Source organism: Hypomesus nipponensis, chromosome 6, assembly GCF_054491055.1.
Source record: "Hypomesus nipponensis isolate SF chromosome 6, ASM5449105v1, whole genome shotgun sequence".
NCBI classification, from domain to species: domain Eukaryota; kingdom Metazoa; phylum Chordata; class Actinopteri; order Osmeriformes; family Osmeridae; genus Hypomesus; species Hypomesus nipponensis.
This window is the reverse complement of record NC_140366.1, coordinates 8742762-8767664: the sequence shown is the minus strand read 5'-3', so window position 1 is coordinate 8767664 and position 24903 is coordinate 8742762. Positions and strand designations below refer to the sequence as shown.

The window sequence follows — 24903 nt, the reverse complement described above, 5'->3', positions numbered from 1 at the left end:
TAGATAAAGTAACTGTGCACCCAAGGTCATCTCATTAGTGAATAGTAGGCCAGGCCTTGGTGTTGTGTAATTCTGCAGGATATCATCAAGGCTCAATCCTAGTCTCCTACTTGGTGATAATCTCTACTCTCCAGATTACTGTTATCTAACCTAGTCTTTTTAATATGGGACTCAGCACAGAAAGGATCCTAACCCCTCATCTTATGTTCCATTATTGAAAAGAAGCAAGGCACTTTACCTGATGTAGCTAATATGGGCCCATTTATGAGGGCATATGTGTGATGATGCATCATTGTCTTTACACTGTTTGGTTAATAAAGTTACGCGGATGACAACAAATGGTGCATAAGGATGATTTGATACCTTTCCTTATGTTAAATATATGTTTGTGTTTCTTTCATAGACGTGTTTTTATTTTCACTGGCGAAGTGGTTCAGCAGGTAGGTGCCGGGTATGTGTGTCTATCTCCTACACACAGAAAACACACCCTTTCCTTGTCACACACACACACACACACACACACAGACACACACACAGAACTAGAGTATAAGTATTGGGTTCATCCTATTGTGAGCTGCTTGGGACAAGTAGGTAAATCTGACAGGACTTCTACCTTTCTGTTACTCTAATCAGGGATTACGCTGCAAACACATTACAAACTCACACAACAACTGTGATGTGAAGACAAACACAAAAGCGGTGTTCAGGAACATCAAAGTTTATTTCCCTGCGTTACTTCATCATTAATTGTAACTGTTTAACTGCCTTTAAAACCTTTAACAAGGGGCTATTGCAGATAGAAAGAGTTCTCTCTCTAATTCTCACACACACATACTCTTGGAAATCTGCCCACACACAGACGTCATTCTCACCTCTGGGAGAACGTGCTTGCCCTCTCTATCCGTTTCACACACTCTCTCTCCCTTTCTCTCCTCTTTGCAGTCTTTCAGTCTCTCTCTACCCTCTTAACTCTCTCTCACACACATGCCACAAACATATATACATATATATGAAGCTCATGACGGCCTCTAATAAGGATTCTATTGTTGAGAGAAACACTGGTCATCAACAGAGATCAGTTCAAAACACCTTCCTAACGTTCTGCCTCGTTCTCTCTGTAACACACACACACACACAAACGCACACACACACACACACACACACGCACACACACAGCTAAGAAGACAGGGGGCTGCCTTATAATGAACGGAGCCAGACAACATTCTCACACGTGACAGTCTCCCGTTCTGTGTCTGCTGTCACCACTGGCTTCCTCTCTTCATCCCCTGCAGTAAACATCCTGGATAGGCCAGGTTCAGCTCGTTATAGACTCCAGTTGCACTTCTGGAGTGTTTATGGTCTGTCTGCCGTCATTTCCCCTCTGCTTCCAACTGGGGTGTTTCTGCTAGTCTTGCTGTTGACAATACCTACATAACCTGAATTGTCTGACTGAACTGAAAATTGTTGTTAGTGAAAAAAGCCTAAACGAAGCTAAGTTATTCAGAAGCCTATTTTAATTGGGAGCGTAGACACAATATAACGGGTTGCAATATGATATGGTATACAATTAACTAGAAAACGTAATAAATTCACTGTAAAAACACTGCTTCTGTTCACGGCCTAGGCTACTTTTCATTGGTTCTAGTGGGTGTCTTACCCCCTTTCGACCATAGCTCAGAATATTTGAGTTTCTTTTCCCCACCAAAAGAAATCTTCGCACTGGTCAACTTGCGGCTGTACGATTATTGGGCCACACTTTCAAGTCCCGCCTCTGCTTCAGTCCGACCAACCGCTACCAGCGCTTTCTCACTGCAGCGCAAGGCAGCCAAGTCAATACGGCAAACGGACAACACAAGGAGAAACGTCCAACTTCACCACTTGCCTGGTTTGACAACTTACAGCCAAAAGGACTCAGACGACAGCTGGACCTACACTGAGAAGGCTGGAGTTTGTGTTTCTTATAAAGATATAAGGACATTTTCTCGCACGGTTGCCGCTTGTGAACATTCCCTTGCGTCTTGAAGACGCTTGATTCTGTGCCGCGTGCCTACATGAGAGCGATTCAGACGCGCGAGATTCCACCGCATTCACTTATCCCTGAGCTGCCGCGATGGTTCAATGTCTTGTTTAATGGTTGAGGTATGTCAACAACTATTATATATTTTGAATGCACATTTCATGTCAAAACGTCCGCTGTTCTTTTAATCCGGAAAATGTGTCGTCAAAAAATCAGAATAGCGCAGAGGTGGGAGCCTGTGTGTAGGCTTTCAACTCGGGATTTGGGCTACCTGACTCGTCTTGGGATGCATGTGGGCCCTTCGACCCGTAATGTCGACGTATCAAATCCCCTGCGCGATGGTTCTATCTTAAAATCACGAGATTAGTGGTTCACCTTTTCATCAAATCTGTTGACAAACACAGCAGGCTATCAGTCACATCTGTTTTGACAGCCTACAGCCACGCAGCTTCAATAGAACACCCATCGCCTTTATGGAACATCATGACAGCTGATAAGTGTTTCCAACCTTGCACCCGGCCCGCACTAAAACGAACAGCACATTACAGTTTTAAAAGCAGTCTATGAGACAAATAGTTGTTGATGACTTGTAACTCACCGTCTACCGTAATATTAGTCATTGATCATTTAGTAAGAGTAAGTTTGTATCTGCCTAGTAATTTTGATATAGCTGACTATACCAACTTGTTTTGTGTACACCAAATGGTATTTTGTTGGATTAATTGCGAGAATGTGCAGAGGTCTCTGTGTTAGCTTACACTGCTGTCCGAAAATACACTATGAAGCAGAAAATACTTCAATAAACTGGGGTGTGATGAAAAATAAAAGAAAGAAGAAAAATAAGAGTTATAGAAGTACAGGCCTGTAAAATTGGTACACTTATCTAGTGAATAGGCCCACCTGTTAGCCTGCAGCCTAGTCTCTGCTGCTCACACTAGCAACCACAACTTTTTCCATAATAACACTCATTAGGCTAATTGATGTCAGTTAGCTTAAACTTTGAAGTAAATCATTATTTATATTACTTTACTTTTTTGTTTTTATCTGAGGTCATTACTTTCAGAAAATTGCTCTTAACATTTATGTTTGAATTTGTGCGACCCAGTGTATGTGTTTTTCCATTACATTTGCTGCACGTTGTTTACATTTTGGTTTGAGTAAATTGAGAAGGAAATCTATCCCTGAGATGTGGTTGTAAACACCAGTTCTCTTCCTTCTCTTAACACTCACTCACATAGTGATATAAAATGAGAAAGTGAGACACTACACAGACATGGGAACACAGTATAAATTGGGTTGTGTGGCCTGTCGGAAAGTCTGAGGAGACAGGACTTGACTTTGTGAAAGACACAAGAGACTCTTTAGTTTGACTGACATTGCATACATAGAAGACTAGTTGAAATGGCAACAAGCTCCCTGAGGAAACCATTGGACAGCAACCAAAAATGAAACAAAGCTTAAGAAAATGTGTGTGTGTGTAAGAAAGAAATAGACACAAAGACCAAGTAAAAGAACAGCATTGTTTGATTTGATTAAAACCTTCATTTATTCAGGCAAATACTGTACAACAAACAGTAGAAAGGAAACAGTATACAGGAAATAAACAGATCATATTGGACCGAAAGGATCCATATTCAAATGAACACATTTGTTTTAGTAGAATACAGGCCAGGAGGCTCATCCGGAAGAGGTGGCAAACAACCGTCTTCCAAAACAAACAACAGGGGGCACAACAATTAACCCAGAAAACAACAACAGCAGTTTTGTGTGGATACACTCTGGCACCATGGCCAAACAAATACAGAGACCGTGACAAAGCTGGGGACAGCAAAGAGCCCCATGACACAACCTGCCCCAAGAGCAGACAGCAGCCGCCTGTGCACTGTCGGGTTTCCCACCTGCCATTTCCTGTTTTCCTGTACTCCAAGCAGCCAATCAGACGGAGGCGTCCCCCAGCAGTTCAGATTTGTGTTCAGCAGAACATGCCGTGTTCTGCTGCCCTGAGGCAGGTTGCAGTAGGCTTAGCAACCATGGATACAAGACTAATCATTTCATAATTATTGGGCGGGTTGTATGGCCCGACTATCTTGTGTGATTATATCACGGAATGAACTGGATGCCTGCGCATATGTGTGCCTATACTTTGTAAGTTTGTATGAGTAAATATTGAACCCTAACCAGTGCGGGAAGTGCTACTTACTCTAAGTTATATAGCTTTGTGTGTTTGTTTTATTTCATGCTTACGGAAACCAGAGTTTGTCAACTGCACATTCCACATTCATCAGCAAAGGTGGTGTTGAGTGTTTCACATTTGTTTTCCTCGAATGAACTCTCTGTCTCTCTCTCCTGACAGAGGTGTGCACCGGTCGCATTTGAAAGGGCAGAGCAGAATGACATCCAAGTTTGCATGCTGGGTAAGCATCCTTTCACCTCGACACACTCTGCTCACTTTACTGTAAACATAAGCGATGGACCATACTGTACCCCTTTCCTCCATCAAGCATATGAAATGGTCACTCATCTCAGAAGACTGTTTGTGGTTAAACATGGAACGAGAAAGTACAGTGCCTGCTTCTATATCTGTCAAAGTTTATTTTTTATTTTTTTGATTCTAAGAATAACGCCACAGCATAAACGATTCCCTCCTGTGTTTTTCTACATGCATCTCTGTACGTCGCTCTGGGTCAAACGGTCGGCCAAATGAATCAGATGTCATCCCGACGGGTTCATGTCGCCTCAATAAGGCCACACACACACACGAACATGCACACACACACCGTCACACAGCAGTGTGTTTGTTCAGTCGAGGGTCCTGGCTGAGTGAAGGGAGACCGGCAGCCCGGGTCACAGATATGTCTGATGTGGAGTGTCACAGGGCAGTGCCATCCTGTGAGCTGTCTGTTTGATTTGGAGCGCTCGCAGAGGCTGTGTGTTTGTGCATGCTCATCTGGAAGCCAATCTGACGACCTTCTCCTGAGTTTACAGTATGAGGCTCGGGCTGTCCTTGTCCTAACACACACACACACTACACGGGACACATCCATTGCAAAGACACACACATTTCCACCTCTGCCCGTATTCTCTGATACAACTTTTCTTCTTGACGAATACGACTACTGTTTTCATTTCCCTACGTTGGTCTGTTCTCTGTAACTATACAACAATTTTTTTTATAAGGACCTTGTACGGTATTGTCCAGTCCTATCATCCCCTCTGTGACTCTCTGTTTCTTTTCAGCTGCGACTAGCAGCTAACGACTGCTAGCGGCTGCAGGGGGCTAGCGGCAGCTTGGTTGGATGGGTCCACCAAAATGGCCTGCGCGTACTTGGTTACAGCTATTGCCAATTTGCGCTAGTTTTCCATAATTGGACCAGGAGGTCAGTCAGGTTGTGCTGGACAAGGGCAGTTGTCCGTGTGTGCTGCCTTGTCTCTGTGAGCTTGTGTCAGCATTTAATTCAAGGCTTATGCCTTGTGTAACAGTGCACGTGTGTGTGTGTGTGTACGGCCAGGTCAGGTCCCCATGAACGCTCTCCTATAGTGGTCATGTGAGAGTGATCGGTGGATGAGGACTGAGGGAGGTGTTTCCAGGTCGTCAGGCTGATGTGTTGAACAGAGCGGATGAGACACACACACACACACACGTGACATGTGAGGACGTCCTAGATGCTTTCCTCGAGACAGATTTGTAACGTAGTCCCTGCGCTTAAAGCTGCGGAAGGTAACCACCAAAGGTAACCACCAATGCTTGTCTAAACTTCGGCCCTTACCTCCAGTTCAAGTTTGACAGTGATTCCACAAGATAAGCCTAAGAGGAAGGCCCGCCTCTCTGAAGGCGATTGGCTGGAGCAGGATTGCTGGAACATAATTGGTTGGAAAGTAGCGGGCCGCTCCAAAAATGTACATTCCACTGGCACTGAGCTGTGTTGTTAAACAAATCTAAGAGGGCCTCGTTAGTTTACACAACATGTTTATAGGGGACAAAACCTTTTTTGAACCGTTCTCACCTATTGTAACAACTGTGTTTTTTTTGTGTGTGTACGGATGTGGTTTGTGTGTGTGTGTGTGTTTGACAACTTGAGGTGTTAACATCTGTGTGTCCATTTGTGCGGTGTGACCTCAAATTAAATCAAGCGTGTGTGCAAATCTCCGTCTTTGTGTGTTTTTACTTCTGACTCAGTCTGGTGTGTGTCTGTGTGTGTGTGTGTGTGTGTGTGTGTGTATGTAGAAGGGGGCTCTCAAACTCATTCAACCCTGTGGCCGCTGACCGTGAGACCGATGATGTGGCCGTGAACCCATGAACACTCTTTCAAACACTGCTCACTCCCCCCCCCCCTCTCTCTCTCTTTCTCTCACTGTCTCTCTCTCACTGTCTCTCTACCTCGCTCTCCACTGCGTCTGTCTCGCATCTGTGAGCTTGTCCAGCGCAGGGAGAGCTGATCAAACGGAGGAGGGGCTTTCAAATCCCAACACCATCAGTAGAGCAGTGGAGGACACAAGGGAGGAGGAGAGAGAGAGAGAGAGAGAGAGAGAGAGAGAGAGAGAGAGAGAGAGAGAGAGAGAGAGAGAGAGAGAGAGAGAGAGAGAGAGAGAGAGAGAGAGAGAGAGAGAGAGAGAGAGAGAGAGAGAGAGAGAGAGAGAGAGAGAGAGAGAGAGAGAGAGAGAGAGAGAGAGAGAGAGAGAGGGAGAGAGAGAGGGAGAATGCGCCAGAAGGCGGTCGGGAGAAGAGCATCACTCGTCGACCAGGAGGGAGCCTGACACGCACCAGACTCTCTCCTCCGGCTCTTCCTCATCGCGGTCTCTCTTCCTAATTGTCCGCATTCCTCGCTTCATCCTCCAATCCCTCTCTTCACCTTTCTACGTCAGTTCGCCCCTCTCTCTCTCTCCACTCGCTCTCTTTCGCTCTCTGCAGGTCTTTGTCTCGAGCGTTGTGTAAGACCATCTCTTTCCATCTCCGTCTCTCCCTCCGTACTGCATCTCTCTCTCTCTCTCTCTCTCTCTCTCTCTCTCTCTCTCTCTCTCTCTCTCTCCACCTTGCCCTCTCTCTGTAATCTCCACATCTGACACCCTTTCTCAAACTTATCCACCATATCCACGCCTGCACCTCCCCTCTCTCGGAATGCCTGTGCTAGAGGGGCTGTGGAGTTCAGAGCTGGGTCGCAGCAACAGTGGACCCTTGGGGGTGGGGGGAGAGGAGGTACCCCCCTCCTCTGTTTGGCCCCTGGGGGGCCCGCGGGTCTCGTGCGGGGGCCTCTCCCTCACCATGGAGCTCCCGGCCCTCATACGCCAGCTCCGGGCTGCCTGGAGGGCCTGTCGGGGGGGCGCAGGGGGGCCCCGGGGGGCTGACAGCGACCAGGGGACAACGTGGAGAGAGGGAGGAGGGGGGCCGGAGGCAGAGGAGGAGAAGGTAGAGCACCCGACAGGTCAGTTTGACCCCCCCCCCCCCCTCCAGCGTGTGTAGTGTGTGTGCGCGCTAGCGGGATCTCTTGTTTATATATGTGAGGACTGGAAGTCATTCTGTGCTTGCGTTTTTGTTTTGCGTGGTGTTATAGAGCAAGGGGGTATTCCAGAAAGCAGGTTATGCAACCTGCCGTGCAACAGGTTAAGTTAACCCACCAGCTGATTCCCAATGTTGCAGCAACCAACTGGCAATGTTGCTTCAATGCTGGGTGTCAGCTGGGGAGTTAACTTACCCGGGTATGTCACATAACCTGCTTTCTGAAATACCCCCATGGTCACCTAGAGGAAGAGATGGTCAGGGGGTCAATTGTAGTTTTGTTTGGGTCAGTCGAAGTCGAATGCCTTTGTTGCGTTTATAACCCTTTGCTCAGTGTGGGAGTGTGTTTGTGTATTTGTTTGTGTGTTTTGTGCGTTTGTCGGCCTGTGTGCGTGGGTTCAAGGCAGGTTAGCTGGCCAGAGCAGACAGTGAAATGAGGGATTTGCTATGTAAGCCTGGGCATCCAACACATGAAGCGGCCTTACCATCTGCTGGGCTGCAGCCGTGCTAATGACTCCCTCCACTAGTGTTACTATGCTCACTGACTTGAATCTGATGACAGAGTTGACTGGCTGTCGTTGACTGTGATGACAGAGTTGACTGGTTGTCGTTGACTGTGATGACAGAGTTGACTGGTTGTCGTTGACTGTGATGACAGAGTTGACTGGCTGTCGTTGACTGTGATGAGAGTTGACTGGTTGTCGTTGACTGTGATGACAGAGTTGACTGGTTGTCGTTGACTGTGATGACAGAGTTGACTGGTTGTCGTTAACTGTGTTGACAGAGTTGACTGGCTGTCGTTAACTGTGATGACAGAGTTGACTGGCTGTCGTTGACTGTGATGACAGAGTTGACTGTGATGACAGAGTTGACTGGCTGTCGTTGACTGTGATGACAGAGTTGACTGGTTGCTGACTCGGAGGATATGGGATTGTCCCAGCCACATCTCAGGTCACATGTCACCTGAAAGTGAAGTTAGGTACTGGCTGTAACACACGTGTGTCTCTCTGTGTGTGTGTGTGTATGTGTGAGTGCCTAATGGTTGTTTGCATGACACCTATTTTACAATTCATACAGCATTTTGAAACAATTGGCATCAAGTATCATGATGTTTTCTATCAGTGTGTTCTTTTGTAGTTCGTATGTGTGTATGTATGTGTGTTAGTGCCATATGTTTGTTGGCATAAACCAGATGTGTGTGTGTGTCTGTGTGTGTGTGTGTATGCGCTGCAGTGGATGTTAAACACCCTGAGTCTTTATGACTGATTCACGTTTGTTTCATCCCAAATGACCCAGTTCTGCACAGCACACAGAATGACCTATTTACCAGACACAGACAGGGAGGCAGGGAGCAGAGTGAAAGAGATGGAGGGAGCGGAGAAAGAGATGGAGAGAGAGAGAGAGAGAGAGAGAGAGAGAGAGAGAGAGAGAGAGAGAGAGGGAGAGGGAGAGGGAGAGGGAGAGGGAGAGGGAGAGGGAGAGGGAAAGAAGGGGGGGGGGTGAATGTGGAGGGAGCCAAAGATGAAGAGGGAGTAAGAGAAGGAAAAGTAGTGATTTGGTAGTGAGCCAGGGTCGGAAGAGAGATGGGTGTTTGTGTTAGTGTGTGTGTGGTTTGTGATGGCATCGCGTGTGGGATGTTCACACAAACACACACAGCTTGCCAAAACCGCAAGGACACAAAACTAATTATCCGCCAAATCTGGCAACGTGAAGATGCCAGGCAATCCCTACTGTTTAGCAGACCTGGCAACCCCAGAGGGTTACCCCCAGTGATGTGATCCCCCCTGATGGGCAGTGTTCAGCTTCAGCTACTCTGATGGAGAGGCACACAAGAAAGGGGATGAGATAGGAACTGGCAACCGTAAGGACCTAAGCGCTTCATTTGTGCTGTGGTGCCTCAGAGCTTTATCTAATCGCAGTGAATTATTCAGATCACTGTGTTTGCTGAGGTGTATGTGTTTCGCGTGTCTTAGTGTGTGTGTGTGTCCTTGTGTGCACACGCATTTGTGTGGTTGCTTGTGACAAGGGAAAAGTGAGTACACTTTGCTTTGATGTTTGTTATATTGCATGTTGTCATTTTATGTTTTGCTTTAGCTATGTCCTCAAGTGCAGACCAAAATGGTAAAAATTACACCATGTTGTGTCTTAGTGTATCTTTCTGAGAGATATAGTTACAACAAGGTCTGGGGTCAGAGAGGGAGTAGAAGTGTGTGTGTGTGTGTGTTCCTTGTCTGTACATACAGGGGTATATTCTCCCTAGACATGAACAAACTTCATCCCATGACAGCAAATGTGTTGACTGCAGCTCTATACTGGAGAATGCCCCTCTTGTTGATCTGTTCTGTGCTGCTAGGAAGCCTCTAAACATGGTGGGATGACTTGTTGGGGGGTTTGCTCATTTTGGTCCCAGTCCTTTATATTGGACTCACTCCTCTCTATCACGTGTGAGATCTCTCTGACCTGCTCCGGTCCCCGGCCACTCTCTCTCCGGTCTCTGTCCCTCTTTCTTAAACTCATTTCAAGAAGATTTATCGCAATTAAAAATACCTGCCCCCCCCCCCCCCCCCCGAAAAAAACTGCAGTAACTATGATGACAAGATTAAAAGTTAGCCCCTTTTCTCTCTCTGCATCTCTCTCTGCATTTCTCTCTCTGCATCTCTCCTTCCCTGTCTCTCCCCTGTCTCTCTCCAGCGGATGGCAGACTGAGGGGTCATGCAGGGCTCTTACTGGCCGAGAGAAGAGGATCCTACCCCCTGATCGACCTCCGCCTCCTCAACAGTACGTCTCTGCGCTCACCTGGTTCTCAGCAGAACCCTCCCTACACGTAGCAACACCTGGGGGAGTGAGAAGGGAAATGTGTGTGTGTGTGTGTGTGTGTAATTCCTGTCTGTGCAAGAGTGTGTGTATACTGGTTTAATAACCCTCAGTGTGGGTGGTGTTACGTGTGTGGACTTCTGTGTGCGTGCTCATAAACGTAACCCTTGTCTGTGTGTGTGTGTCAGCAGCAGCATCAGCCCCGGGCGGGCCAGCGGGCCAGGAGGAGGTGGAGTCAGGCACGAGGAGGAAGGTGAGGCGTCTGCTGAGCTTCCAGAGGTACTGTCACGCCTCGCGGCTGCTCCGCGGCCTGGCGCCCCACGACTCCCTGCACCTGCTGGACGACGACTACCTGGGACAGGCCGCGGTACGTACGCACGCACGCACGCACACACACACACACACACACAGAGGAGCTGCACACATACCGACCGGAGTTCGATTTCTGTACACACACACGGAGGAGCCACACACACACACACACACACAGAGGAGCCACACACACACACACACACGGAGGAGCCACACACACACACACACACACACAGAGGAGCCACACACACACACACACGGAGGAGCCACACACACACACACACACACAGAGGAGCCACACACACACACACACACACACGGAGGAGCCACACACACACACACACACACACAGAGGAGCCACACACACACACACACACAGAGGAGCCACACACACACACACACACACACAAAGGCACGTTTGGCACACTGAGGGTTACGTGAGCACGCGCTCAAGCTCTCCCAGCGGTACCCCTACATATACACAGGGATCCTTTCCAAAGCCCCTTCTCACACACAGGCTGAGCTGACCTTGTTTGTGTCCCGCAGCACATGCTGTCTAAGGTCGGGACGTGGAACTTTGACATCTTCCTGTTTGATCGCCTCACTAACGGTGAGGGCACTACCGAACACCTCCCCAAGCTGCTTCATGTTGTATTACTACGTACTGGAATGCGACTCCGCCTAAGGCTTATTATCGGTGTGTTCTAATTCAGGTAATGTGTGCTAACTGTGTTTGGTAAGTGTTTTAAAGAGTGTGTGTGTGTGTGCGTGTGTGCAGGCAACAGTCTGGTGACTCTGATGTGCCACCTGTTCAACATGTATGGTCTCATCCACCACTTCCAGCTGGACATGGTCAAACTGCACAGGTTTCTGGGTAAGTAGGCCGACACAGCAGCATAGAGAGACCCAGTGATCCACTCTCCCCCTGTGACTGGTTAGGAAAGCTGTGTTGTTTATTACTTACGGAGCCTCATGTGGGGAACAAATCAGATGGCTGAGTGGTTAGGGAGTCGGGCTATCAATCAGAAGGTTGTAGGTTTTGATTCGGTCGTGCAAAATGACGTTGTGTCCTTGGGCAAGGCACTTCACCCTACTTGCCTCTGGGGCAATGTCCCAGTACTTACTGTATGTCGCTCTGGATAAGAGCGTCTGCTAAATGACTAAATGGAGATGTACAAGTCTGTGTAAGACATGGGCTGAGGCCATATCGCAGGTGCCCAGGTTTCTCTTCACTTTATCTGTATCCATTACAAGCAGAAATACCTCTCAGTAATATAGACGTATTTAAAAGGGATTATGTGCATGTGTTTCTGAATGTGTCTTGACTTGGCAGGTATGGTGCAGGAGGACTACCACTCCCATAATCCCTACCACAATGCCGTCCATGCAGCTGATGTGACACAGGCCATGTACTGCTACTTAAAGGAGCCCAAGGTAATCAAGCGATGACATCGGCATTGTTTTAAAGGAAGGAATCGGTGACGCTGTACGCCAGCAGTAATACATTTGTAATATCAGTGTGTCACAGTAACACATGCACACGCACACACACACAGAGCCTGGGTGTCCAACCCTCTGTTGTCCCTCTGACCCCGGCCAAATGAAAAGCTCGTTATGTAACACTGCAGACAAGAGAGATTTATTCGGCAGGAAATCTCCACATAACATCAACAAACACCGGTGCCATGTTAACCACGAGGACATTGACTCACATGGCCGGCTAATCATCGCCGTGGTTACTCTCTCGCACACCGCCGGCAGGCGGACCTGCTGTTTCCACCCAAAGCAGATGTATTGATTTCCAAACTTCCGTAGCTCTCATGTCACCTGAAGACCGAGTGTCTGACGGTGCAGTCCAAGCCAGGCGCTTCGTTTACGATGCTCTGCATACGCCCTGACCCCTGACCCCTGTCATAGCTGGCGGAGCAGTTGAGCCCGCTGGACGTGTTCCTCGGCCTGATGGCGGCCGCCGCCCACGACGTGGATCACCCGGGGGTCAACCAGCCCTTCCTCATCAAGACCCGACACCACCTCGCCAGCCTCTACCAGGTCACACACACTCCGCCTGTCTGTCTGTGTGTGTGTGTGTGTGTGTGTGTGTGCGTGTGCGTGTCAGTGAGCAGGTCCGGGAGTAACCGAGAGGGAATGAGTGGTTGGGCATGCGAGCACAGCCGAGGTGGTCAGCTTCCATGTTGTCTAAAGTCAGCTCGTTGAGTTCTACCCTTGACCTCATCTTGTTGAGCGTGCGACGCGCAGGCAGCATGAGCTGGTTCTGACTGTGTGTGTGTGTGTGTGTGTGTGTGTGTGTAGAACACGTCGGTGCTGGAGAGTCATCACTGGCGCTCCACAGTGGGAATGCTCAGAGAGTCTGGCCTGATGTCCCATCTACCTGCCGATGTCACGTAAGATACCAAACACAGGACCCACACAGATCCAAACACAAAGCTGAGCATCGTCGCACGGCTAGACACGACACACCCCGTCCCGTGTCCAACACTGTATTATCAGCACAACCCTGGGCAGTCTCTACGGTGTAGTGAAGTGTGATCTCTCCCGCCCCCCGCAGCCAAGACATGGAGCAGCAGCTGGGCTCACTCATCCTAGCCACGGACATCAGTCGTCAAAACGAGTTCCTCACAACGTTCCGCGAACATCTGGACAGCCAGGACCTCAACCTGGAACATGCAGAGCACAGGCACTTCATGCTGCAGGTACGCTAATACACACACACACGCTTATTGTTTTTTTTTTTTTTTTTTTTAGTTAGTTTTTGGTTGGGACCTCCTAATCACCGGACTCCTCTGATCCGTTGTTTTGGTGTCTCAGCTTTTTTCGCCCTGTTCTCCCATTTCTCTCCGCCTCGTCTCTCTCCTCGCATCTCTCCGGGGCCGTCTCTCTTCTCGTATCTCGCTGGTCTCTGTCTCCGTCTCAGTCGTTCCTTCTCTCTCCCCGTCCTCCCTTCACCTCTGTGGTGTTATCATTCCTGTGGCCTGCTCGTCCCCGTCCCCCCCTCCCCTCAGCGCCGCCTCTCCTCCTGCCGTTCCAGGTTGTCCTGACAGGACTTCTGTCCCAGTCTCTGCTGCACAATCCCCTGGCCTGTCTTTCAACCAGGAGACCCCTGATACTCCATTTCTCCAGACTGTCTTTGTACGGAGTGCAATATCAAGAAGCGTTCGTTCCTCTGGAACCCAATCGAGAAAGGTGTCCCTGACAACAATGATAGAATGTTTCCCGTCACATCATTCTCTGTAGTTGCTAGCAGCCTCTTTGTGGTTCAACATCAAGCAGGCAGATTTAAAGATGGTTCAGTTCATGGCACATTTTCTATTTTAAGCGGTGCCAGAGTTGGGCTTAATTGAGGCGAGGAATGGCTATGACGTTGGTCCAAAGTAGAGCCTATGATAACGTTGGTGTATTTACACCATAATAAACTTCCTGTTTGATGAACAGAACACTTGCCCCAGAGCAGGGGTTTCGAATCGCACCTTGCATCTCACAGCAATAATAAACATTGTGGGTTCCCATGACAACCAAGCCGAGAATGTCCAACACAACTTGAGTAGAATGTGGCGGACATTTTCACTGCTTAACCCTAAAGGCACTTCTAAGGGCCAGTGTAAAAAACGATCATCGTACTTCATTCTGAACAGGGTATATTACATCTTAAATGCTTAATGTCCTATGAATGTTCCATTAAGAAAAAAACACATGTGCCCTTTCTCCTATTTTATATGAGTACCTCCCAGTACAATGTCTTTTTTTTCCCAACAGCTGTCTGCCACAATATCACACATCTTACACTCTTTTACCAAGGCAGTAGTTGATGATGTCATCAAATCAGTGGCCTTGCCTTAAGGCAGCATTGCCTACAGATCCACCTCTGACATCTTCAACACACTTCCAGTTACAGTAGAGTCTGTGAAGCAGCACTTCACCAAACCTCCCCTCCGAGCAAATGAAATCCAAATGTCATAACCTAATCAAACCCATAATGTTTCCACGGTAACCACAATTCCACCGAATGAAATTGAATCACCCCATGGTTTTGGATACTGTCAATATTTCCTGCCAATACCAGCTCCTCCCCGAGCCAGATGCTTCCAGAGTTTGGGGATGAAAGGTGGGGTGTGTTTGGCCAGAGGTTTAAGCATGAAAGGTGGGTGTCTTTGGCCAGAGTTTATAAACTGGCATACCAATGGGCCTGTCACACTGGACGGCTTGACGATGGAACATCCAGTTCTAATTCTCTCAACACCAAAGAAACCAGGGTTGTTTCTGCTGTCACTTGGCAGGCACTGCGAGTTCCTCACGTGTAAACACGGCATTCCAGGATGACTGATTTACTCAGGTTTGATTAGCGCTTCACGGGGCAGTTAAACAAACGTTGGAAGAAACTCCTTTTTTTTCTGGAATATGCCGTGCTCTAACTGTGATACCTCTCTATCTACCTTGTCTCTCTCCCGTCCCCTTCCTTCCCCTCTCCGGCCCCGGATGCCCCTCTCTCCCGTCCCCTTCCTTCCCCTCTCCGGCCCCGGACGCCCCTCTCTCCTCCAGATTGCTCTGAAGTGCGCCGACATCTGCAACCCATGCCGGGTGTGGGAGCTGAGTCGGCAGTGGAGCGAGCGGGTGTGTGAGGAGTTCTACCGACAGGGTGAGTGTATCTGGACTGGGCTCTGATGCCACCAGGGGCCACAGGAAAGAGTCACACAAACAGGAAGAAAGCATTTCCTGTTGGAGCCTATGATTGGTCACGTACCAAGGGGGTTGAACACACACACACACACGAGAGATGGACCCGTTTTCTTTTTTATTACCGTTGACATTTGACTTGACAGGTGACTTGGAGAGGAAGTTTGACCTGGAGATAAGCCCTTTATGTAACCAGCAGTCTGACTCTGTCCCTGCCATACAGATAGGTGAGCCATACACCCACACATTCTGTCTCTCTCTCTCTCCCCATCTCTCCCTCTCTCCATCTCTCTCTGCATCTCTCTCTGCATCTCTCTCTAACGTCTGCCCCCCTGTGCCCCAGGCTTCATCTCCTACATTGTGGAGCCCCTGTTTGAGGAGTGGCAGCGCTTCACAGAGCCCAGCCTCCTGACCCAGAGCATGATGGGACACCTGCACAAGAACAAAGCCCGCTGGGGCGGACTGCGCCTCAGCGTGCCGCCCGACTGCCCCCTCGCCACGGGGGGGAGCCACGCCCACTCCACCCCCCCGCCCCTCCCAGAGGAGGAACCCGGGGTGCAGAGAGGAGGGGGAGGAGTAGGAGGAGAAGGGGAGGATATCCCGTAATAAAGGACCCGGCCTCTCTGCTTCCTCTGCTGTCCCAAAAGAGGAGTACTTATTCCACCCCCTTTGTTCCTGCCTCGTCCCTCTCCCACCCTTCATGCAGGCTTCGTCGATGGGAGAAGTGGACGTGTTGCTACAGCGCCCCCCTCCCCTCTCCCCCCCCCATCCCTCTCGGGGTGGACAGTTGCGGTACTGCAGCCGAGTGGAGGTACCAACGAGTAAGACAGAGAGAACTACAGATAGATGGGCTTTCGAAAGTACGGTTGAATTGACAGATTTTTCTCCGTTGGATTGGAATGGAAAGGGCGGATCGAGGGTGATCTAGGTGAATTAGTAGTTTTTGTGCTTTGGATGAGGAAAAGTTGGCACGTCTTGAAGTCAATGCTTGTCTTCCCATGATGCTGTACTGTGAAGATGGACTGTCAAGAGCATCGACTGATGAGGTCAGAATGAAAGTCCAACCAACAAGTCAGATGGACCGCACTGGCGCTGAAGACAAAAACTATATGAAAGTAGATATATAAATAACAGTTATATGAGAATATTTACTACATGCTTTCTAATTGCTCTTACACTGAAAACTCTTTTCACTTCATTTTTTGTACAGTTGAATTTACACAGATTTTCACGAAAGTGCATTTTTAATCTGGCTCATAGTTAAGACATTAAACCAATATGTGTAGATCTGTAATACCTTAAAAGGCCAAGTGGAAGGGAGGACTTTGTGGAGCCATATGGGGGTTTTCTGTTGGTGAGGGCTGAAGTCATAATAACCCTGAACACTGTTGTATATTAATCCACTAGACCAGCGGTTCTCAACCCTGGTCCTCAAGTACCCCCAGTCCTGCATGTTCTAGATATTTCCCTGTTCCAACACACCTGATTCAAATGAATGGTCGTTAGCAGGCTTCTGCATAACTAGATAACGAGCCATTCATTTGAATCAGGTGTGTTGGAGCAGGGAAACATCTAAATCATGCAGGACAAGGGGGTACTTGAGGACCAAGGTTGAGAACCACAGCACTAGGTCATATGCCAAAACCTCAGAGCTACATTTCTAACACAGGCTCTGTGTGAGATTCTCTCTCTATAGATGTTACATTTCTACAAACTTTCACTTACTTAGTAAACTGAACTTACACGCAACCTCAACTTTTAAAGCTTACAAAGCCTTAATTTTTCTCTTTGACAATTTAACAGTGTGCTTCTTATCAACAGCATCTTTATAATCCTGCTGTTTTCAGATTGTCTTTGTTTTTACTAATGCGTTTAATGGTGTTTACTTCTCACATCTTCTCTTAATATATGCACTGTAAACCTTTTGATGTTCATGTATGAACTTTGACCTCAAGGTCAGTGACTCACATTCCATAAACGTTGCTTCTTGGTTCCCTGGAGAACAGTATATTCCTCAATGCCATGTGACGTCTTTAGTGTTGGTCAGCTGCATCTTCAGTTCCATACCTTTAGGAGGGTCACATTCTTTATATGGCTAGACATGGCCCATCATGTTCTTTATGTATATCTGTTTTTGTGGCTTTAGTGTTCAAACTTTATAGATGTTTTAACAATTACACGTATTCCTGGTAGTGTTTAGATGATTTATTTCGTATAATGTTATCAATGAGGCTAAGGACAGGTTCTATGGCTAGAAGTGCACCTTCAGACACACACACACACACACACACACATTGAAATAGGCTATAGAAGGGTATTTTAATGGTATCATTCCACTGAGAATGCAGTTCACAAATGTAAAGTTTCATAAACTTCTAATGCTCACAATGAAATGCATCAGCTTTTTATAAGGTTATCATTGTAAATGTAATGAACTTTTTTGGACATACACTTCTACATCATAGTATATAAAATGATTTGACCAAATCTTGTATGATCAAACTTGTGCAATGTTCTTGCACTTTCTATAAACTTCATATCTTATTGTTTACCTGACACCCACTTCTCTACACCGGCCTGGAGGCTGGTATCTAAGTAGCCTGCAGTTGTGTTCATGTAAACTGTTGACTTTATATGAAGCAGCCAGTTATGTAGCGCAATACTGTAAAGGACAAATACAGGGCAATCTCAAAACCACCTGTCTAGGATCAAACTACCTAAACACTTTCCTGCATACACCAATGATTACACCTCTGCTGTCACAGTCACTTGGTGTTTAACAACAAAGTTTATATTTCCATCCAATTTACAGAATGACACTTTAATGTCAGTCTGGCAGCTTGGAAATAGTTCCTGTGTTTTTGGCCCAACAATGTACAGCCGGTCGTAACGCCAACTTGTCGTCACAGCAACTCTTGATCATCTGGGCCTGCTTCTCCAGACATCAGCCTATGAGCACTGTGATCAATAAAGCTACTGTTCTTTTTATTTTAATAAAATTGTTTTGGGTCTTAGCTTGTGTCAAACCATCTATCCACCAGACGGCTGCAGTCAACTTCTTTTAGGACCAACTGGTCAACTTACCCAGTTAATTCTGTCCAAGCAGTAACTTAATCCAAAATACAAATCAACCAACATCAGGTGATTCAGTAAGCACTTACATTGGTATATAGGGTTTCCTTTTGAGTCCTGACATTCGGAAATAAGTTTTACCAGCTGCTACCGTCACTGAGAAATCCTTAAGAGAGGACTGGGAAATATCTGAGCGGACGTAAGAGATACTAACTTAAGCTGGAAAACAGCTGCAGTCTTTCCGCGTATAATGCACACACAGACCAACACCAGCCTGGGAATCCTCACAGTCTGCCAAGACAAACCCCACCACATGAATCCTCACGAGGAAAAAGGGCTGGAGTAAGTGGAAAATATAATGTATATTGACAACACAGTGTAAATACATACAGTGCTGGTCTTCAACTCAGCTCGACAGCTACTGGACAAACGACTGGACGGTCGGAGTCAACTTTGTGTTCCACATGCATGGGTACAGCCAGAGCAATGTCACGCAAAGCAGCAAAGTCAAAACGGAGGAAAACAAATGACAGGTTGCATGGAGGAAAAACCAGCATTGAAGTATCACTGCCCCAGTTCCCCCCCCTTGTTTACTATTCCAATGATAGGGTTACATTCAAGACATAAGAAAGATTATGGCAGGTTTAAGTAGTCAAAAGCTGCTTAACACCCTTGCATCATTATTCAAGATTTCCCCGAAGATTTTCATTAAATAAAATATGCACAGATAACAGGACATCATTTGCAACCTACGCGAACACATGGCATGGTGAAATTGTACAAAAAACAACAACATTCAATGTACAGTACAAAAGAAAATCTTATATACAGCTAAATTAACATTGAAATGACTGCATGGGAGAAGTACATTCAACACCTCTGGCAGAAACCAACAACAAAAACAATGCCATAGGGAACACAACAGGGGAAAAAAGCAAAGAAGGTCAATTGTAAACTCCCAAATAAAAATATACCATTGAATTAGAAAAATAACAGAGTCAGCAGTTGCAGTAGTTGATGTAGGCACGTCAGCGGGCGATGTCATTGGCTGCTGGTAAATGGTTGACCTTTTGGACCTGAGGTGATTTTAAGAGGTCACAGTTAACCTGAGGTGATCAAAAGGTAACACGTCACCGGTGGAGTCGTCCTTGGCTACGCCTGGAAAGCAGGGGAACCTGAAAGACATGACAGGCTGTCACACATTTCTGCCTCATCAACTCAGTGATAAGCTTTGAGGCTAAGCCAATAATAGAGAAATAGCACCACCTTCTGGTTGATTTATGGCATGAGGGAGATTTAATATTTACTACCAAACTACACTGCAACTCTTAATTTACAGACCCACTGAATTATTGGTGTGTGTGTGTGTGTGTGTGTGTGTGTGTGTGTGTAACAGCAGGACTCACAGGGGGCACCTCTGGGCTGCCAAACGGTGACAGCTCCGCCGAACGGTTCTCCTTGTCATTCGAGTCGTCGTGGCGACGGTAGGCAAACTTTTTCCTCAGCGCCTCGGCAATCAGCGCCGCTGGATCGTTCAGCAACGCCGAACCTCTGCTCAGTCGCTTCCTCATCGGTGTTCCCCCCGGCGACCTGAGGGGGTTGAAATGAGATGTTACCCGTTGGGCCAAGCTCGGCCTAGGAGAGGGCATTATCATTTCAGAGCATATTACAGTCACCGAAGACACATCATGGCATTTCTTGACTCCATGCCCTACCTCTCCACTGTGGTGCGCAGTTTGACCTGGTTCAAGTTTTTGAGCACATCCAGCATTGACGGGACCCCTTGGTCCTGAGGGTGCGGTTCCCCCTGGGTGGAACCCTTCACCTGGGCGCCGGGCTTGCTCGCCCCCCTGCGCTGCCGGATGAGGTCCAGAGTGGACGGGGTGACCGCAGGGCAGTTGGACGGGGGGGGAGGAGGAGGAGGTGGGGGAGGCGGAGGGGGAGCGCAGCGAGGGGTGGAGGTGAGCATTGGAGGAGACATCGGGGATTCAGGTGTATCCGGAACATTCTGTGTGGGGGGTGGAGCTTGAAGGCAAGGGCCAAAAGACAAAATAGAAAGAAAACAGAGAGGGCCGAGAAATTAGAAGGTTTTTATCTGACAAGAGCTACGATGTTGTATAACAATATCTAAATGAGGAGACCTTCCTATTTTCTTTGTCCGGGTGCAGGAGAGACAAGATGTAATGAATATTACCTGTGGGTGGTGCTGCCAAAACAATCATGGCTATCTGGGCCCGGAGCTTGAGCAACTCATCTTCCAGGACGGTGATCTTCCTCAGGGCCTCTGGGTCTGACCTTTGCCCCGTTATAGGGCCTCTGTTGTGGGGTTGTGAGGGCGCTAGCCCCTGATGTCCAACCTTTTCTCCTGGAGGTTCCAGCCCCACCTCAACCTTCCTACTCACAGAACTTTGCTTACATGGATGCACGTAATTCCTGGAGGTAGGATACACAGACAAAGCAGATCAGAAATAATACCCATGGACAAAACGCTGAAGTGCAGCTGGGTGAATCCTTACCTGATCTTCGCAAAACTGTCCCCCTCATCTTCCGCCACCCACAACACATCGGCCAATGAGGGGATAGCAGGTGTGTCCATGGTGACATCAACATAGCCATGCGGTCTGTAGGTATGAAGAGGGATCTGCAAATTAAAATACATGTTACAAAGGGTGAATTCATTCATTATTCCCATAGGTAAACAACATATACATTTTATTTGGCTGCATAAAACATGTGTCGAGGTATTTAACAGTTGTTTGTACCTGGAAGTGGACACGAGGTGAGGGTGTAAGTGGAAGGTTGGTGCCTATCATGCGCACAACGCTGCGGTACTGTCCACACAACTGGCTTTCCCATACTGGAACCAGCTAAACTCATACAAGAGAGGAGAAACAGACGGACATAATTGTAACAAGTATGCATACATAGTCGCCCCAAATCAGCTTCACACTATGTCATATCCATGACTGTAAAATATTGTGAACAGAATGTTTTGGGAAATACATCAATACGCATCTGTCCTATGAACTTGAGTAACGGACTTAAAGATAACTTACCATGTCCGGGGGCACACCAAAATACTCCAGGACGGACCGCAGCAAATGTAAGACGTCCTCTAGCAGAGACATTTATGCCGGGTTCAAATGTTTGGGCTGACGGTAGCAAACTGGTGCGCTTTCCACTGACTTTCAGAGAGGAGTCCAGTTGCACGTTGCACCAACCGTCCACATGGGGTGCGACTTGAGAAGTCAGAATAGACTCATAATTTGAACCTGGAAAAAATTTCAGAGCAGAAATGCATATTGATCTTATAACACACGAGCACGTGCAACAAAATTACATGGCTAGTAATGATATATTGAAAACGCAAACAAGTCAGGGTTGTCAGTTGTGCTAGCTCTAGTTCCGTTAGCTAACCTAGCTAGTGTTAGCGACACTGCAGTATTTTTGAAAAGCTGCCCTGATCATCAAAATAAATAGGAATCACTAGGTTCAGCAGTTACCTGCACGATGTACACGAATACTTGCATTAAATCAACCATCACACTTTATTGCAATTGCAAATTGTCCTCACCACTTGTAAAATCAAAAAAGAACATGTATTTCAAAACAAAAACGTAAATTGTAAAAGGCGTCCACGCTCACGTGAAAAGGGCAGGTGAAGTCAAATAAAGCCGCTGCAGCAAACTAATGCATGATTGGACATCCAGGAGGATGACAAACAGGGAACCAATAGAAACAGCACACTGTGCGAAGTGACAAGAGCCTTTCATCCAATGATCAGCCGGAAAAAAGCTGCGCTAAATTTGTATTTCTGTGCGCAAGAGCGAGTTCCCTACGTGGATAACGTCCCTCACTTTTAAAAACTTTAACCGTGTTTATCAAGCTAGTTAGGAGTTCATAACCTTACTGGCCAGTTACAACAACTAACCGTAAGTGGTAAGTCATATTTCCACAAACTGACGTTTCAACCCGTAACAAAAAACTTGATCCCTCTTTTAGCTAACTGGTGGCTAGGCTTACGCGCTAGTTAGCGAACGTGTTTACTTTCTTGGCTAACTCAAGCTAGGCAGCTAGCCAACCATTACGTGTTAGCTGCAGTGCAGCTACGGTTGTTAACGAGCTATATAGACAAATGCCTGTTTCTTGTTTTTTGTATCCTGTAGCAGAGTTGCTAAGAGGATGGATGCTCTGTCTGTGGTGAGCCAGCTACGGGACCTGTCCACCGAACCTCAGAACCGGGAGGCCATAGTCCAGGACCAAGGTTGTCTTCCAGGCCTGGTACTCTTCATGGGCCACGAAGACACTCAAGTGCTCTTCGCCACACTGCAGGTAGTTACCATGGGAATAATAGAGAACATTACTTCTGTCGTGTTTGGCAAAACAACAATAACATGTAATACATTAAAAGACATGACCTTTACTCATACGTTTCTATCGCTCTGTCTGCGGCCAGACCTTGCGCTACCTAGCCGAATCCCATCAAAACATCCCCATGATGAAGAATGAACTTGGGATGATGGTGAGCTTAGAAGACCTGATAGACAGGTGAGTATGGGCCCTCTGGTCCTGTACACTGTGGAATGTGATGCACGACGTTGTGATGTGTGCCCGAAGAAGACTGCAAAGTCACAAACTGCAAATGATAGTAAACGTCCCATTCATTCAGATGCGACACTCGACAGTACTGGAAAGTAGTACTTGCATTCTATACCCATTTCTGTACCATTTCATTGTCTTAGGAATGGGTTGTCGCTTGACGTCAGCGCCCTGGCGAAGGAGGTGTACGGCATTCTGAAAGCACCGCCCCCCCGCTCCCCGGAGAGAGGGAGGAGGAACAAGTCCCAGTTCTTCCTCAACTCCTCAAACAAGAAGGCCAAGTCTGTCACCCTGCACATCCAGGGACTAGACAGCACTGTATGTACACTCATCACACACACAGCACACTCTCTCTCTCTCTCTCTCTCTCTCTCTCTCTCTCTCGTGCTCTCTCTCTCTCTCTCGTGCTCTCTCTCTCTCGTTCTCTCTCTCTCTCTCTCTCTCTCTCTCTCTCGTGCTCTCTCTCTCTCTCTTGTGCTCTCTCTCTCATTGAAACATGACACAAGCCGACGTTGAGATATAGCCTGTTTGAAACGGTTGGATCTACCAAGGTGTGTTGATGTCCTTGACTGACCTGAGTGTGCTGGTGCCTCTGTCCCGTGGCCAGGACCAGAGAGGCATGTGTGAGCAGGCTCTCCTCAAGGTCAAGGGGGTCATCAGCTTCACCTTCCAGATGGCCTCCAAGAGATGCACCGTCCGGATCCGCTCAGACCTGCCGACTGAGGTGACTGCCTGGTCCTCAGGCTCACACACACGGCATACTCAGACCTATCAAGCCTGACTGGTGCCTAACGTAGTGTTTCTTTATGTTCAGTCATGTCACACCAGTTCTCTCTCTTTCCACAGAGCCTGGCATCAGCTATTGCTGCCACCCAGGTGCTGTCAGCCCAGCAGGTTGTGAAGAACGAAGCCGGAGAAGAGGTGGGGGGGCGGTGTGGTCGACCTGGCTGCTCGTCAGACTGGCGGCGCAAACACGCTCTGCTTGATTAAATCCCTGCATCGCTCTTGACAGTGTAGTTAAGAATCCTGCGCGCGTGTTTCTCCGCAGGTCTTGCTGCCCATCAGCTCATGTGGAGTGGAGGTCCAGGAGAACGGGGCCCTGCCCGACTACCTCCCCGAGGAGGAGAGCCCCGAGAGGGACGTGGACCGCGCCGTCTCCCGCACCACCGCCAAGGACGACGCCAGTGGGAGCTGGCTGAACGCTGCCGCCGGCTTCCTCACCAAGACCTTCTACTGGTGAGAGAGGAGGGCCCAGCCCCGGAGCTGGGGAGAGGGCAGCCCCGGAGCTGGGGAGAGGGCAGCCCCGGAGCTGGGGAGAGGGGAGCCCCGGAGCTGCCACCAGACAGACTTGACCACCAGAGGCCGTGTTTGAACAGGACTTGGACGCATCGTTTCTTAGCTCCGCTGAATCTCGAATCGGACGGGTGAACGCATGAGCTTGTATTTACCGTTGCCTACCCAGTTAGGTCACTTGTCAGAAGCCTGGATGGGAGGGCATGTTGACCAGGGCCAGCGCTGTGTGGATGTGTTGAAGGGTAACACTATATGTAGTGATAGAAGCCCACTGACTGCAGAAGAGAAAAGTCTGGTCATTCTGTGCTTGTGATTCCTGTTCCTGTCCTGTTTGTGAATGTACATATTTCTTTTTCTATTTTTCCTTGTCAGAATCTCCTGTTTTTACATATGTTACAGTGCTTCACACTGCTGTATGCTTTGTATTCACATTTGAATCTGTTTTCCATTTCAATGTATGAGTTGTCATTCTTCACACGCAACTGCAAACCATTTGAACACCTTCAATATTGTCATTTGAAACAATTCTTCAAATAAACCTCATCCTTATGTACTTGTTTGAGGCCGAAGCTACTGCTAATACACAACCAGGCTGAGATTTCCCACTCATTAT

At 47.8% G+C, this 24903-nt stretch overlaps 3 protein-coding genes across 7 annotated transcripts; 2 read left to right on the top strand and 1 right to left on the bottom strand.

Moving 5' to 3' along the window:
* The first annotated feature begins 1824 nt into the window (after positions 1–1824).
* Positions 1825–18340, top strand: LOC146286901 (3',5'-cyclic-AMP phosphodiesterase 7B-like). Of its 2 annotated transcripts, none has more exons than XM_084699496.1 (13): positions 1825–2139; positions 4371–4431; positions 10203–10289; positions 10517–10692; positions 11184–11247; positions 11416–11511; positions 11971–12071; positions 12555–12686; positions 12948–13039; positions 13204–13348; positions 15192–15288; positions 15473–15553; positions 15670–18340. In XM_084699496.1, exons 1-13 carry the CDS (start codon positions 2119–2121, stop codon positions 15930–15932), a joined length of 1416 nt encoding a protein of 471 aa, XP_084555622.1. In that variant the 5' UTR covers positions 1825–2118; the 3' UTR covers positions 15933–18340. The 2 variants fall into 2 exon arrangements, with proteins under 2 accessions (XP_084555622.1, XP_084555621.1); XM_084699495.1 differs by having other exon boundaries at positions 10514–10692.
* A 331-nt stretch (positions 18341–18671) lies between these two features.
* mtfr2 (mitochondrial fission regulator 2) lies at positions 18672–22088 on the bottom strand. Of its 2 annotated transcripts, none has more exons than XM_084699497.1 (8): positions 21973–22088; positions 21455–21670; positions 21161–21265; positions 20915–21039; positions 20593–20831; positions 20114–20423; positions 19805–19988; positions 18672–19573 (listed from the first exon to the last, which is right to left on the bottom strand). In XM_084699497.1, exons 2-8 carry the CDS (start codon positions 21524–21526, stop codon positions 19529–19531), a joined length of 1080 nt encoding a protein of 359 aa, XP_084555623.1. In that variant the 5' UTR covers positions 21527–21670; positions 21973–22088; the 3' UTR covers positions 18672–19528. The 2 variants fall into 2 exon arrangements, with proteins under 2 accessions (XP_084555623.1, XP_084555624.1); XM_084699498.1 differs by having other exon boundaries at positions 21902–22044.
* A 94-nt stretch (positions 22089–22182) lies between these two features.
* armc1l (armadillo repeat containing 1, like) lies at positions 22183–24841 on the top strand. 3 transcript variants are annotated; one of them, XM_084699499.1, is made up of 7 exons: positions 22183–22337; positions 22565–22730; positions 22855–22946; positions 23141–23315; positions 23605–23721; positions 23844–23918; positions 24046–24841. In XM_084699499.1, exons 2-7 carry the CDS (start codon positions 22581–22583, stop codon positions 24235–24237), a joined length of 801 nt encoding a protein of 266 aa, XP_084555625.1. In that variant the 5' UTR covers positions 22183–22337; positions 22565–22580; the 3' UTR covers positions 24238–24841. The 3 variants fall into 3 exon arrangements, with proteins under 3 accessions (XP_084555625.1, XP_084555626.1, XP_084555627.1); XM_084699500.1 differs by having other exon boundaries at positions 22194–22330; XM_084699501.1 differs by having other exon boundaries at positions 22220–22330; positions 22568–22730.
* The last annotated feature ends 62 nt before the right edge of the window (positions 24842–24903 follow it).